Source organism: Dendrobates tinctorius, unplaced genomic scaffold, assembly GCF_039654945.1.
Source record: "Dendrobates tinctorius isolate UK_male_01 unplaced genomic scaffold, ASM3965494v1 ptg000427l, whole genome shotgun sequence".
NCBI classification, from domain to species: Eukaryota; Metazoa; Chordata; class Amphibia; order Anura; family Dendrobatidae; genus Dendrobates; species Dendrobates tinctorius.
In genome coordinates, this window is record NW_027362091.1 from 175,177 (window position 1) to 191,978 (window position 16,802).

Genomic DNA, 16,802 nt, shown 5'->3' on the forward strand with positions numbered 1-16,802 from the left:
CTGTGTATTTATACACCTCTAGGTTCTGCTGGGGCTTGTAGTACCTCAACATTGCACTCTGCATTTAAACACCTCTAGGTTATGCTGGGGCTTGTAGTACCTCAATATTGCACTGTGCATTTATACACCTCTAGGCTATGCTGGGGCTTGTAGTACCTCACTGTTGCACTGTGTATTTATACACCTCTAGGTTCTGCTGGGGCTTATAGTAACTCATTATTGCACTGTGCATTTATATATCCCTAGGTTACTCTGGGGCTTGTGGTTTATCACAGTTACACTGTGCATTTATTCGCCTCTAGGTTATGCTTGGGCTTGTGGTTTATCACAATTACACTGTGCATTTATTCACCTCTAAGTTATGCTTGGGCTTCTTGTACCTCACTATTGCACTGTGCATTTTTATACCTATGGGTTATGCTGGGGCTTGTAGTACCTTACTGTTGCACTGTGTTTATATACCTATAGGTTTTGCTGGGGCTTGTAGTACCTCACTACTTCACTGTGCACTTATACACCTCTAGGTTATGCTGGGTGATGTAGTACCTCACTATAGTACTGTGCATTTAAACACCTCTAGGTTATGCTGGGGATTATAGTACCTCAATATTGCACTGTGCATTTATACACCTCTAGGCTATGCTGGGGCTTGTAGTACCTCACTGTTGCACTGTGTATTTATACACCTATAGATTCTGCTGGGGCTTGTAGTACTGTTGCACTGTGAATTTGAACACCTCTTGGTTATGCTGGGGTTTGTAGTACCTCACTATTGCACTGTGCATTTATACCCCTCTAGGCTATGCTTGGGCTTGTAGTATCTCACTGTTGCACTGTGTATTTAAACACCTCTAGGTTCTCCTGGGGCTTGTTGTACCTCACTATTGCACTATGAGTTTATTTACCTCTAGGTTATGCTGAGGCGTGTAGTACCTCACTATTGTGCTATGCATTTATACTCCTCTAGATTATGTTGCTGCTTGTAGGACCTCACTATTGCAATGTGCATTTATACACCTCTAGGCTATGCTGGGGCTTGTAGTACCTCTTTATTGCACTGTGCATTTATACACCTCTATGTTATGCTGAGGCTTGTAGTACCTCACTATTGCACTGTGCATTTATACACCTATAGGCTATGCTGGGGCTTGTAGTACCTCTTTATTGCACTGTGCATTTATACACCTCTAGGTTATGCTGGGTCTTGTAGTACCTCACTATTGCACTGTGCATTTATTCACCCCTAGGTTTTACTGGAGCTTGTAGTACCTCACTATTGTACTGTGATTTTATTCACCTCTAGGTTATGCTGGAGCTTGTAATACCTAATTATTGCACTGTGCATTTATTCATCTCTAGGTTATGCTGGGGCTTGTAGTACCTCACTAATGCACTATCCATTTATACACCTCTAGGTTATGCTGGGGCTTGTAGTACCTCACTATTGAACTGTGAGTTTATTCATCTCTAGGTCATGCTGGGGTTTGTAGTACCTCACTATTGCACTGTGTTTAAATTCCTATTGGTTATGCTGGGGATTGTAGTACCTCACTATTGCAATATGCATTTATACACCTCTAGGCTATGCTTGGGCTTGTAGTACCTCACTATTGCACTGTGTATTTATACACCTCTAGGTTCTGCTGGGGCTTGTAGTACCTCACTATTGCACTGTGAGTTTATTCACCTCTAGGTTATGCTGGGGTTTGTAGTACCTCACTATTGCAATGTGCATTTATACACCCCTAGGTTATGCTGGAGCTTGTAGTACCTCATTATCGCATTCTGCATTTATACACCTCTAGGCTATGCTGGGGCTTGTAGTATGTCACTGTTGCACTGTGTATTTATACACCTCTAGGTTCTGCTGAGGCTTGTAGTACCTCACTATTGCACTGTGCATTTAAACACCTCTAGGTTATACTGGGGCTCGCAGTACCTCACTATTGCTCTGTGCATTTATTCATCTCTAGGTTATGCTGGGGCTTGTAGTACCTCACTAATGCATTATCCATTTATACACCTCTAGGTTATGCTGGGGCTTGTAGTACCTCACTATTGCACTGTGCATTTATATACCTATGGGTTATGCTGGGGCTTATAGTACCTCACTATTGCACTGTGCATTTATATATCAGTATGTTATGCTGGGGCTTGTAGTACCTTACTATTGCACTGTGATTATATACCTATAGGTTTTTCTGGGGCTTGTCATACCTCACTACTGCACTGTGCATTTATACACCTCTAGGTTATGCTGGGGCTTGTAGTACTTCACTATTGCTCTGTGCATTTATACACCTTTAGGCTATGCTGGGACTTGTAGTACCCCACTGTTGCACTGTGTTTTTATACACCTCTAGGTTCTCCTGGGGCTTGTAGTACCTCACTATTGCACTGTGCATTTAATCACCTCTAGGTTATGCTGGGGCTTGTAGTACCTCACTATTGCACTGTGCATTTATACACCTATAGGCTATGTTGGGGCTTGTAGTACCTCACTATTGCACTGTGCATTTATATATCTCTAGGTTATGCTGGGGCTTGTAGTTCCTCACAATTACACTATGCTTTTATTCACCTCTAGGTTATGCTGGGGATTGTAGTACTTCACTGTTCGACTGTGCTTTTAGTCACTTCTAGGTTGTGCTGGGGCATATAGTACCACACTATTGTACTGTGCATTTATTCACCTCTAGGTTATGCTGGGGCTTGTTGTACCTCTTCATTGCACTGTGTATTTATACACGTCTAGGTTATGCTGGGGTTTGTAGTACCTCATTATTGCACTGTGCATTTATATGCCTCTAGGTTATGCTGGGGCTTGTAGTGCCTCATTATTGCACTGTGCGTTTATATGCCTCTAGGTTATGCTGGGGCTTGTAGTACCTCGCTATTGCACTGTGCATTTATATGCCTCTAGGTTATGCTGGGGCTTGTAGTACCTCATTATTGCACTGTGCGTTTATACACCTCTAGGTTATGCTGGGGCTTGTAGTACCCACCTTGTAACTCTGGCCTTACAGGTTTGGAGACTGTCCATGTACTGGATGATTTAGTATCCTTGTTGCACCTGTTGCATTAGGCAGCTCTCCTGCCCCATCAGGATCGGGCAATGCCCCTGTGTCACATTCCTGGGTGACCTAACGGGGGCGCTATATTTGATAAACACGAGCCACTGGACCCCTCCTGATCACCGCTGAAAGCACTGCAGGCCCATGGCGTCACCATCGCATTGTTAACATGTTTGTAGGAGGAGGCCTGATGACAGCTGATGTTCTGTCCCAAGGCACCATGACACAATCCCCATCAAAGCTCCCCTTTGTCCTGCACCTGGAGAGAATCATTCTGTCCCCATCCCTCAGCGGCAGAATAACAAACTGATGTTCTGTTTGTCATCCATGGGACATAAAAGAGATGCCCGGGTCGGCTGATGTGTCGCTGACTTCTCATGTGGCCGTCCTGTGTGCGCAGCGCCTTATAGCAGATCTGGCTATTAAAGAGCAACCCCACCCCGAGCCGGGATCCGGCACTTCCAGGTGTTATGGTGAGGAATCGGCAAGTCTGCGGTATGATCCCTCTGCCTGCGGGCCCTGTGAGCCTGATGGCTTCAGAACCCCCTCAATGACTTCTTACATAGCCCCCCGTGTGTATACATACATCACATTTACATCTATCACAAGTTAAAACTTTTACCTGTAACTTTTGTATTTTTATGAATAAATCATATATGCAAATTGCCTCTTCAGAGAGGACGAGGACTAGAACTCTATAGCGCCACCTATTGAAAGCAGCCATCCTACATGACCCATTATGAATAAATCGTGCACTGACTAATTCTATTATATTTCATTATTAGGGTTCTTTGCTAGTTTTCTGTTTCAGAGATAAAAATCTTCTATGTCCTTTTAGGGAGCCATAGAATGACGATATTATTCTCTCTGCCTGCAACCACCACTAGGGGGAGCTCACTCCTTACAGAAATATACAGTTCTCCTTATTAAATCTGTGTTGTGCTCCCCCTAGTGGTGACTTCAGGTAGTCAGAATTATATCAAGTCTCTGGTTAGATTAAAAAAGATTTGTAGATATATATATTTTACGCCTTTTTTTTTAATCATTTCCCTCCATTGATCTAACAGAACACTGCATGACACTGTGCCTGGAAATTGGCTTCCCTGTACTATAGTCATGGCTTTTCATGAGTGCAGATCTACAAGCAACTGAGGAGTTGTTCAATGATTTACGTAGGATCCTACACATGTAAAGCGCAGCGTGGAGTCGTCCGACATGTACACGCTGTATACACCAGCATCCTCTCAGGACTAATGATATCGTCAGAACCGGATCCGCAGAAACCTCCGACCTCTGCCAAATCCCGTGATGTCAAATTAAACAAGATCTTTTTAATAAAGCGAAGCTTCTGCCGTCACGTCCTCCAGGCGTTTCATTAAGCCCCCGGGACGCGGCGTCCAGGCCTCATTGTTGAGCTGGATAAGGCTGTGCGCCCTGGATCCCGGAGTTTAATATCCGCCTATTGACAGTAGATAGCGGGATAGTGTCAGGAAATGATATGGCAGGTTTTATTGCAGTAATTGACCCGTCGCATCCTCTCGGGCAGATGGGCTCTTGCAGTTATGGCTTCCTATCTAAACACAAGTGTCGTCTACTATACTCTGTGCGGAAACACACATAATATTGATACAAGGCATCGGCTCCGGCCGCCATAGACTGTGCACACCGGGCCATTGTAACCCCGGCTGTTTAGACAAGAGGGTGCCGGGCCCATTAATCCTGGTACCATGTGTGACCGCCTTGTCCTACACATCGAACATATACGTCTGTCGCTCTATGACAGCGTCCATCCTGCTTCCTTAAAGGGGTTGTCCGGTACTAACCTATAGATGACCTTCCCTATCAATATTAGATCTGTGAGGGTCCAACACTCGGCACCCCCCACATATGATATCCGCTCCGGATGTGAGCGACCTACGGAGCCAAGTACTGCAGTGTGTAGACCTTAGATATCATCTGATTGCGGGTGTAATGGAGTCAAGTCATCAGTTTGAGACAGGAGATGGTCTAAGCCAGCAATATGTCAGTCCTGGACAATTAAAGGGTTAATCCTATCAAATTACTGTATAGCAGGACAATTATATATATAAATTAGAGCAAAAAATGATATATAATATTCTAAAAAAAAAAAAAAAGAGTAGCAGATCTGTTCTAGGGGAAATGAAGCCGTAGTTCTTATCAGATCCCGGTAAGGGTCTTTCCGTGTAGAGCGGGGTCTCTCGCTCCTCTGGGACTTTAGTCGGACGCTCACATGACCTGCTCATCAGACACAGAGCGTTCAGCTGACACAAGGAGTTAAGACGTTCTTATCCAGACTGAATAGCAGATATAATCGTATTACGGGCTGGAGAGCACCACGTGCCGCCTACCTGGCCGACTCTTCACTTCTCCATATACCGCAGTCCCACCAATGACTGCACGGAGACCGGAGTGAGAATAGAAACCTCGAATCATAACATGGAGTGTCCAGGATAACAAAACACGGCCGCTCTACTTCATAATCAGTACTAAACCGCTCCATGGCTTGCAGCCGGTATTGCAGGTCCGATGCCTTTAGCCGTGTGCCCACCATGAGCTTTTGATGTGGCAAGTTTTCTGCAGCCATTCGGTTGAAATACAGGGTGGGCCATTTATAAAGTTGGATCCAAAATGGCAGACCTCAAATAGGCCGCCATGGTCACCACCCATCTTGAAAAGTTTCCCCCTTCCATATACTAATGTGCCACAAACAGGAAGATGATATCACCAACCATTCCCATTTTATTTAGGTGTATCCATATAAATGGCCCACCCTGTAGGTTACTTGCATTTTTTTCTCAAATACACAGCATAAAAAAACTTGTCAAATACACATCGTCAGAACGTAGCGGTAAACTGAGAGGAGCTGTAATACTACAACCGACCTGTGGATACATGTGGCGCTGTTCTTGGACAGAAGCAGCCATGTCTTCTAATTCTAGACAACTTCTTAAAGAACACATACCTACATGATTTATACAAGAGGTTAGGACTATCCCGAATAGGGTCACCGTGATGTAGTAGGATTTCTTTTAGTAGGCACCCCATGTTATTTCATACACAATTGCTATTTATTTATTGGGGGATATTTGTTCTCTCTGTTTTTATCTCAGGTTTTGCTGCATAAGATTTTAATTGTGAGCAATGGTGAGTTTCCTTTTCACTCCCAATTCATATGAGGTTTTCTTTGCACAGTGGTAAGACATTTAGCGGCTAGGGACCGTCTACATTAAAAGGTCACCTTGACGTGGTTGGATGGATTTTGCATTCTGATTAAAAAACAATAAGTGCCTTTTAGATTTTTTTTAGCGTTTGCAGTAATATTGGAGTTCATATATTCATTAGTTGCATGGTATATGTTAGTATATTAGCAACATAGCTTATATTAGTGTACCCGTGCGTTAATTTAATAATAATGATGTGTGGGACATAATTTTTTTTTTTTCTTTAAGAACTGACCCAGAAAATAAAGGCTGCAGCTGATTTTGTAAACACATATATAGACCTCCACCTGTATATACAGTGACCACACAGAGTACAGTTCTGTGTCAGTCTGTAAGTGCAAGATGTAGGCCAGTAGGACACGCCGTTGTCTTGGATTAGGGATCTACTTAACCGCACCACTCAGCCATCGCGATGTATTATTAACTCAATGGGAATAAGCTGAAATACCAAACACAACACATGGACCGCTGCGGTACACGGCTTTTCTCCCACTAACTTTGGACAAATTATTATAAAAGGTAATGAAGTGAATGTAAGTTATCAGCAATCTACACAATAGCTGATAACTTGCTGATAGTGAAGGATCCCGGCTGTGGCCGCTAACAATCCGGAGATAGGTATAGTTACATTTTAATGGTCCTGCGTGCCCACCACCCCTCCATTCTTCACTGTAGGACTGCCGGACATAGGCGAGCGTTGTGCTTGGCTAACAGACAGTCCCATAGACACCGAATGGAGCAATAATGCACTTGCAGGATCATCGCTCCAATCAAACAGGGCACTCCAGAGCTCTCCCCTTTCTCTGGATCAGCAGGGACCCCAGTGATGGAATCACTAGTAATCAGAAAGTTATTACCAGCTTGTGGGGCATGCCGGTTGCTGGGAAGACATTACCACCCAGCACCACTTATATAATGCTTTAGTGCCCATGTAGAAGCGGTGTGCTCTGCAGAGAACCACAGCTCCGGTACACGAGCGACCATGGTGGTCCTAACGGTTAGTCTGCGACAACGAGCATGTGAGGACGTAAGTCACTAGTAAATAACATGGCTCTAGTGGCCCCCCCTGTACAGGAATAGACCAGACATGTAGGACACAGCGGTACAAGTCAGCATGGGGTACAAAGAGGATTTATTTACAATAAGTAAAACTTGCAGAGTAAACAAACAACTTGTAACAAGAACCTTAATCCGACCTGAGACCAGAAGGATTACTCTGCAAAAAGTATCAGATGAGACTAATTAAATAAAAAGTCACCTGACGTGGGATTAGTCCAGTGGGCGACCGGCCAAACACTGCAAAATCTGTCCCAGTGTCAGCAGAGGTTCTGTAAAGTAAGTGAACCCTGAAATTAAATAACCTGCAGACCTGCACCAAATGTTGTCCGGAGCTGCTCATAAGATGTGTAATGTCGAGCCGAAATTTAGGGTGTTTAAATAAAAATGGAAAACGGTGTTTAGTCTTATTTCAAGTAAAGGACTTTGTGTTTATTTACCATACAACTATAGGATTAGTAATAGATGAGTCTTATGGACTATATGAGAGTATGACATATGACAATATGGAAAGGAGTCTTCTGCTCACTGAGCAGACGCTCAATGGGATAGATGAGGGGGGGGATGCTAGGTTGGATCTGCAGGACAATGAAGCAGCTAGCTGGGTGACAGTTAGAAGGCGGGGTAGAGGGAAGAGCGCCAGGGAGGCTAGTCCTGATCTGGCACACCCCAATAAGTTTGCTAAGTTGGCAGATGAGGGGAGTGTTAGTGCAGGAGTAGCACTGCTGCAGCAAGGCATGTCCTCTGAAAGCCGGAGGAGTGCCTGCTCCAGTAAGGGGGGAAATAGGAGAGCAGGGCAGGCCAGACAGGTGCTGGTAGTGGGAGACTCAATTATTAGGGGAACAGATAGGGCAATCTGTCACAAAGACAGGGATCGTCGAACGGTGTGCTGCCTACCTGGCGCTCGAGTCCGACACATCGCTGATCAGGTTGACAGATTACTGGGAGGGGCTGGAGAGGATCCAGCGGTCATGGTGCACATTGGCACAAATGACAAAGTTAGAGGTAGGTGGAAGGTCCTTAAAGATGATTTCAGGGAATTAGGCTGTAAGCTTAAAGCAAGGACCTCCAAGGTGGTATTTTCGGAAATACTTCCTGTACCACGTGCCACGCCAGAGAGGCAACGGGAGATTAGGGAGGTTAATAAGTGGCTCAGGAATTGGTGTAGGAAGGAGGGGTTTGGGTTCCTGCAGAACTGGGCCGACTTCTCAGTTGGCTACAGGCTCTACGCTAGGGACGGGCTGCACCTCAATGGGGAGGGTGCCGCTGTGCTGGGGGAGAAAATGGCTAGAAGGTTGGAGGAGTGTTTAAACTAGGGACGGGGGAGAGGGTATTCCTTTTATAGGAGGGGAAGACAGTGCAGCTAGAGACCAGGGCACAAATAATGAAATTGGGGGTGGGGGTGGCATGGGGGGTGGGGTTAGAACAGTTAATAATTTAAGAAAGAATAGAGGTACAGAGAGATACATAAAGTGCATGCATACTAATGCCAGAAGCCTCGCCAACAAAATGGAGGAATTGGAGTTAATGTTGGAACATAATTATGACATGGTGGAGATATCTGAGACATGGCTGGATGAGAGCCGTGACTGGGCGGTTATTTTACAGGGCTATAGTCTGTTCAGAAATGACCGTACAAATAAGCGAGGGGGAGGCGTGTGTTTATATGTAAAATCATCCTTAAAACCCATCCTGTGTGATAATATATATGAATCTAATGAAAATGTAGAGTCCCTGTGGGTAGAGATAAGGGGAGGGGGGAAAATAATAAATTACTGATAGGGGTTTGTTATAAGTCTCCAAAAATAATGGACGCAACAGAGAATATCCTCATAAAGCAAATAGATGAAGCAGCGACTCAAGGAGAAGTCATTATCCTGGGGGACTTCAACTACCCTGAAATACATTGGGGAACCGAAACCTGCAGCTCCAGCAAAGGTAATAGGTGTCTGACAACTATGAGAGACAATTACCTTTCACAACTGGTTCAGGACCCAACAAGAGGGGGGCACTGCTAGACCTAATATTAACCAACAGGCCAGACCGCATATCAAATGTAAGGGTTAGGGGTCACTTGGGTAATAGTGATCACAAATTAATAAGTTTTCATGTATCCTTTAATAAGATGTGTAGTAGAGGGGTTACAAGGACACTAAACTTCAGGAAAGCAAATTTCCAACGGATGGGAGATGATCTCGGTGCAATTAACTGGGACGATATCCTGAGACATAAAAATACACAAAGAAAATGGGAGACATTTATTAGCATCCTGAATAGGACCTGTGCACAATATATACCGTATGGGAATAAACATGCGAGAAATAGGAGGAAACCACTATGGTTATATAGAGCTGTAAGGGGCGCAATAAGAGATAAAAATAAAGCATTTAGAGAATTAAGGCAAGTAGGTAGTGATGAGGCATTAAATAAATACAGAAGATTAAATAAATTCTGTAAAAAGCAAATCAAGACAGCAAAGATTGAGACAGAGAGACTCATTGCCAGAGAAAGTAAAAATAATCCCAAAATATTCTTTAACTACATAAAGAGTAAGAAGCTAAAAAATGATAGTGTTGACCCCCTTAAAAATAGTCTGGGTGAAATGGTGGATGAGGATGAGGAAAAAGCCAATATGCTAAATGACTTTTTTCAACAGTATTTACACAAGAAAATCCCATGACGGATAACATGATCAGGGATAAAAATTCTCCATTAAATGTCACCTGCTTAACCCAGCAGGAAGTACGGCGGCGTCTACTAATCACTAAAATTGACAACTCCCCGGGCCCGGATGGGATACACCCCCGAGTACTGCAGGAATTAAGCACAGTCATAGATAGACCACTATTTTTAATCTTTAAAGATTCCATAATAACAGCGTCTGTACCACAGGACTGGCGTATAGCAAATGTGGTGCCAATATTCAAAAAGGGGACAAAAACTGAACTTGGAAATTATAGGCCAGTGAGTTTAACCTCAACTGTGGGTAAAATCCTGGAGGGTTTTCTAAGAGATACTATACTGGAGTATCTGGAGAAGAATAACCTCATGACCCAATATCAACATGGGTTTACAAGAGACCGTTCCTGTCAGACTAATCTGATAAGCTTTTATGGAGAGGTAAGTTCAGGACTCGACCAAGGGAATGCAGTGGACGTGGTGTACATGGACTTTTCAAAAGCTTTTGATACGGTGCCACACAAAAGGTTGATACATAAAATGAGAACAATGGGGATAGGGGAAAATATGTGTAGGTGGGTTAAGAGCTGGCTCAGGGTTAGGAAACAAAGGGTGGTTATTAATGGAGCACACTCGGACTGGGTCACGGTTAGCAGTGGGGTACCACAGGGGTCAGTTTTGGGCCCGCTTCTTTTTAACATATTTATTAATGACCTTGTAGGGGGCATAGAGAGTAGAATTTCAATATTTGCAGATGACACTAAACTCTGCAGGGTAATTAATACAGAGGAGGACAATTTTATATTACAGGAGGATTTATGTAAACTAGAAGCTTGGGCTGATAAATGGCAAATGAGCTTTAATGGGGATAAATGTAAGGTCATGCACTTGGGTAGAACGAACAAGTTGTATAATTATGTGCTTAATTGTAAAACACTGGGCAAAACAGTCACTGAAAAAGACCTGGGTGTATGGGTGGACGACAAACTCACATTTAGTGGCCAGAGTCAAGCAGCTGCTGCAAAGGCAAATAAAATAATGGGATGCATTAAAAGAGGCATAGATGCTCATGAGGAGAACATAATTTTACCTCTATATAAGTCACTAGTGCGACCACACTTAGAATACTGTGTACAGTTCTGGTCTCTGGTGTATAAGAAAGACATAGCTGAACTGGAGCGGGTGCAGAGAAGAGCGACCAAGGTTATTAGGGAACTAGGGGGTCTGCAATACCAAGACAGGTTATTACACTTGGGGTTATTTAGTTTGGAGAATCGAAGGCTTAGGGGTGATCTTATTACAATGTATAAATATATGTGGGGACAATACAAAGACCTTTCTAATGATCTTTTTACTCTTAGACCTGTGACGGGGACAAGGGGGCATCCTCTACGTCTGGAGGAAAGAAGGTTTAAGCATACTCACAGACGCGGATTCTTTACTGTACGAGCAGTGAGACTATGGAACTCTCTGCCATATGATGTTGTAATGAGTGATTCCCTACTAAAATTTAAGAAGGGACTGGATGCCTTTCTTGAAAAGTATAATATTACAGGGTATATACACTAGTCTCCTTAATATTGCGTTGATCCAGGGAGCTTGTCTGATTGCCGCATGTGGAGTCGGGAAGGAATTTTTTTCCCCAATGTGAAGCTTACTGTTGCCACATGGGTTTTTTTTGCCTTCCTCTGGATCAACATATTAGGGCAAGTTAGGATAGGATATGGGTTGAACTAGATGGACTTAAAGTCTCCCTTCAACCTTAATAACTATGTTACTATGTTACTATGTCTTATAGATGCCTCTTCATTACTAAGCCGTGGCTTGATGTCATCTGACAATACAAGGTAACATTAACCCCACTTGCTACCACTACAGGACAAGTGGGAAGAGCCGGGAAAAGTGCCAGAATTGGCGCACCTAATAGATGGGCCTTTTCTGGGCAGCTGCGGGCTGCTATTTTAAGGCTGGAGGGGGGCAATATCCATGGCCCATTACCTGCCTGAGAATACCATCTCCCAGCGGTCTGCTTTAGCATGGCTGGTTGTCCAAATGGGGGGACCCCACGCCGGTTTTTTAAATTAAATAATTTTTTTTAAAAATAGCATGGGGACCCCTCTATTTTTGCTAACTAGCCTTGCTGAAGCTGGCAGCTGAGGGTTGCAGCCCCAAGCTGTGAGTTTGGTTTGGCTGGTTAGCAAAAATACAGGGCTACCCACACCGTTTTTTTTTTTGTTTTTTTTAAACTTATTTACAGCACAGGAGCGTTTAATGTATACTCCCATCTGCCACTCCTGCTCTCACTGTAATTAGCAGATGTCACATGATGGAAGCAGTTGCCTCATCAGCTGATACCAGTGACTGGAGGCAATACCTCCGATCACAGCTGAGTGCTCATGCTGTCTTTTTGACAGTGTGGGAACTGCAGTTCTCTGACCGGTGGGGATGATTTCACCGCCGATCAGAAGCTGTGTTTGCCGCACTGCCATGCACATGACAGCATGACAAACACCCGGTGTTCAGGCAGCCGAACCCAAACCTGTAACATGGACTTCCTGGTGAAGTCCATGTTTCGGTGTCCATGCCTGAATAGTAGGTGTTTGGTAAGGACGCTGAACTTTACTGTTCGGGTTCGCCCATCTCTAGTTAGGTCTGTCTAGGAGTAAATTCTGGGTAATGCATGAATGATTTTTAACCTTTTTTTCGAAAGATTATATTGCAGTAGATAGATGTAGATGTGGTCTCCCATGAAGCTTGGCCTGTGGCCGGGCTTCACAGCATTCTCAGCAGCTGGAAGCCCCGTACCTGTAATGTTATCTAAACCCAACAGCACTCTGCAGTTACACATATTGAATGTCTGTAGCAATATTTAAGGGGTTAAACAACAATTGGAGCTGGGTCTCATCACAACTCCATCCCCCTGCACCCCCATGTGTTGTACATGAACTTCACATGTTGGGAAGGGGTTTAATCATCAGTGCTGTAAAGTCTTGAGTTCTGGTGTAAACGTTTTGAAGAGTCACAAAATTTAGGCGACGCGTCAGACACTCCAGGTACATGAAGAGGCACCATGAATCAGAGCGTCTGACTCCAGCATGGGTCCACATCAAGACAAGTGTGACCAGCGCCGGTCTTAATGATTTGGGTTCTTAGTGTGGCTCTGGCCTAATTTTAGGAAGTGAAAAAGCAAGCCTGATCTATAATAACTAGAATAAGATCTGGGTCGTTTCCACTATATAAAATTATTTATTTATTTTTTACAAAACATTGCAGTCAAATTACAAAACAAAAATACAAAGAACACAAGAATCCCTAGAGATGATAAATTGTGATTGTGGCAGCCTGTATTCTGTGAACGGGTTCCTCATAGGGGACACTGCATGTGGCCACATAACCACACATGTAGGATACAGACTGCCATGAATGGCAGACCTGGGATGTAGGCACAATTCACCAGTGAAATATCTAATAGTTGCAGATTTATAATAATTGTACGGCATAGTATTGGGATTTTCAGGAAGAATTCTTGTCTAGGACGCAAAGGAAAATAATGTAACACTCAGGTTTAGAATCCATAGAAAAATATCTCCTAGAATAATCCCACAATCTGTAAAGGAGACATCAGTTCTCGTTAGTAGTATGGAAAAAAAGTCCGTTTCCCATCTTGTAGTGAGCAGAATCATACACATGTACATCCCTTTAATCCTCATCTGCAAGAATGAAGCAGATGCTGGATCTTCGCTGTATCAATGTAGCAGAAGTGAAATCTGAATTGAACCCCATTAACCCCCAGCTAATGTAGGATTTGTGCGGGTCTAAGGGCTTTATACTGTCCCAAAGGGCTGTGTAAATGGAGTGTAATGTGTGTGAGCTGGATACTCCCATTCACTTCTGTGGATTTATGGGAGTGTTAGTCCACATGTGAGCGCTCATGATCAGCTGGCTCCCAGCAGGCAGACCCTGACCTACCATACAGTCATCCTATGGCTAGGAGATAAATGCTGGAATGATAGTGCTCTAGGAATAGATGGAAATTCATTTTCTGCCTTAGAAATCCCTAATATACGCAAACTAGTGTAATTCCATTTATCCAGCTTCAGACCAAAAATTGTTTTATACTAGAAAATAGGTACAGTAACAGAGGAATCTGACCGGTTCCGGCTGATGCTATTTCTGTTAACACGAATTCTGGAGAAACTTTTATTTCTATCTTTTAATGAAAAACCAAAAATCTACAGCGCCACCTGCTGGCTGACTTTGATCAGTCCAAACTGTAGGACAAAAGAACAAGTCGCTGCAGACAGGAGCTCAGTGACGGGCGAGATGCAGGAGGCTGCGGCTCATGACTCCTGGTTGATCTCTTTCTTTAGAGTTTCGGCCAGCGTCGGGTCGGCTTCACCCAAGACCTCAATAAAGCTGTTCACCTGCAAACACAAGGAAGACGTGAGGTCATTACAGCAGGCGGTAGGGAACAGGAATGGCGACACTTATTTTTATACTGTAGATAGTCATTTTCAAAAATTATGAATATAAAATACTCACAGACACGGCATAGAGCGGGAGCAGAGTCCGTAGCATGCACAACAACATCTCCTCTGTGATGTGTCCTTCCTTGAGGGCCTCTAGTATGCTCTCCTGGAGAGAATAAAACATGTGGTATTAAGGAATCGGGATGAGAAACAGAGCGGTGTAATAGGCAGGTGAATGCAGCAGAGCTGTAATACCAACTGCAGCCTATACACAAGTGTGGTGCTGTTGCAAAAAAATAGAAAGGTTTTTAAGGAAGATGAAAAATATCTTTAATATCCTAGAACTGTCCGGATTCTCATGTCCAGTGGGCAGTTCCCTATATGCCAGCCATTCTGTCAGCACTATAAGTGCTGGACATTCCCTTCCAGAATCCATTGCTCCTACTATTGCCCAATAGCTTGCTTGCTTTGTTTGGAAAACCTTTGTTCTACCTTCATGCAAGTTTAGGCAGGAGACAAGAACCCGTCCCTACTTCCAACAATCTGGAGGTGGATCAGGCAGTGACGAGCAAGTTACACAAAAGGGAGACACCTAGTAATTGGTGCAGTGGAATGGTTTTTTATTTTAGAGCAAGGCAGTATAACCTGCAATCACTTTAGAAATTATGCATGAAATGAGATGAATTTGCGTGAATGTGCAGGGATCATTTATTACCATCTGCCCCAAACCACACAAGGCTGCATGATGCAGAAAGTCTCACTACAAGCAATGCTCAGAGGCAGAGTACTTCAGTAATATGGCATCCAATGGAGCAATCTATTTACCGTATTTTTCGGACTATAAGACACACTTTTTTCCTCCCAAAATGTGGAGGAAAATGGGGGGTACGTCTTATAGTCCGGATGTACCGGCTCTGGCTGCAGTAGGGAGGTGGGGGAGCGGTTACGGCGGAGCAGCGGGTCACAGAGGCAGGAGCTGGCGGCTCCGACTAACTCCTGTGCTTGCTGCTAAAGAGAAATGAATATTCACTGCATTCCACGCCCATGGGCATGGAGGGCAAGGGGTTTGTATGTTCTCCCTGTGTTTCCGTGGGTTTCCTCCGGGTTCTCAGTTTTCCTCCCACATTCCAAAGAAATACTGATAAGGAATTTAGATTGTGAGCCCCATCGGGGACAATGCCAATGAGGTCTGTAAAGGGCTGTGGAATTAAAGACGCTTTTAACATGAGTAAAATAAATATTTATTTTTGGCATCCTGATATGATTGGCCTAATCCCGTTCTTGGTATGATTGCTCCTATCCTTATTTTGGTATGCTTGGCCCTATCAGAAAAGATTAAAAAAAAACCAAGCCATTACACTTACCTTCCTCCGCTCCCTCGCAGTGTCCTGCAGCTGCTTAATGCTTGTAAGCAGCTCATGGCAGGCAGGCTGCTCACGAGCAGAGCACAGCTGCCGGAATACTCACCGGGACTGTTCATCACAGAGAGCAGTGAGTATTCATTGCTCTTCAGTAGTGCGCAGTGTCAGCCGGAGCCTTCCTGCTGCTGTATTCATTTCACTTAAGTATTGGCACACGTGACTGCCGGCAGAAGCAGGAAGGCTCCGGCTGACACTGCGCACTACTGAATAGCAATGAATACTCACTGCTCTCTGTGATGAACAGTCCCGGTGAGTATTCCGGCAGCTGTGCTCTGCTTGTGAGCAGCGCATGACATCCCTGCCATGAGCCGCTTACAAGCATTAAGTAGCTGCTGGCAACGGAGCAGGACACTGCGAGGGAGCGGAGGAAGGTAAGTGTAATGGTGTTTTAATCTTTTCTGATGGGGCTAATCATACCAGGATAGGGATAGGGGTCATGCATACTTGGACGAGATGGGGACCCTGCATGCCAGTATTGGGATGAGGGCGATCATTCCTGCCAGGATAAGGGGGACTATTCCTACCAGGATAGGGGATATTAAGTACAGAATTGACCGCATTTTCTGCTTATTTATTTTTTACTAATTTCCTCCTCTAAAACTTAGGTGTGTCTTATAGACTGAAAAATAAGGTATTTTTCTTTTACCTTTGTCAATTGAGACAAGATGGTAGATAGAAATTCGCAGCAGACGTCCTTTAGGATTTTTAAATGGAAATCTTCCTCAGTTACATTATCCTCTGGCTTGGCCCGATCAGGAAGACTCTTATCCTGGCTTTTCCTTGGACACAGCTCCTGATTCTCCAAGATCCTGGTCAGGCTCCCAATGAGAGCGAGATCTGGAAACAGAAAGCCATGATGCT

At 44.1% G+C, this 16,802-nt stretch overlaps 2 protein-coding genes across 6 annotated transcripts in view; one reads left to right on the top strand and one right to left on the bottom strand.

The window, feature by feature from the left end:
• LOC141076782 (uncharacterized) overlaps positions 1-16,802 on the top strand; it is a 95,116-nt gene that overhangs the window by 47,993 nt on the left and 30,321 nt on the right. The gene's annotated exons all lie outside the window — the stretch shown is intronic.
• The window catches only part of SAAL1 (serum amyloid A like 1), a 66,586-nt gene continuing 63,058 nt past the window's right edge, over positions 13,275-16,802 (bottom strand). For all 5 annotated transcript variants that reach the window (XM_073564084.1, XM_073564081.1, XM_073564083.1 and 2 more), the window contains 3 exons: positions 16,588-16,778; positions 14,594-14,686; positions 13,275-14,475 (listed from right to left, as the gene is read on the bottom strand). In XM_073564084.1, the coding sequence (XP_073420185.1) occupies positions 14,392-14,475; positions 14,594-14,686; positions 16,588-16,778 (368 nt within the window). In that variant the 3' untranslated portion in view covers positions 13,275-14,391. The remainder of the gene's footprint in view (positions 14,476-14,593; positions 14,687-16,587; positions 16,779-16,802) is intronic.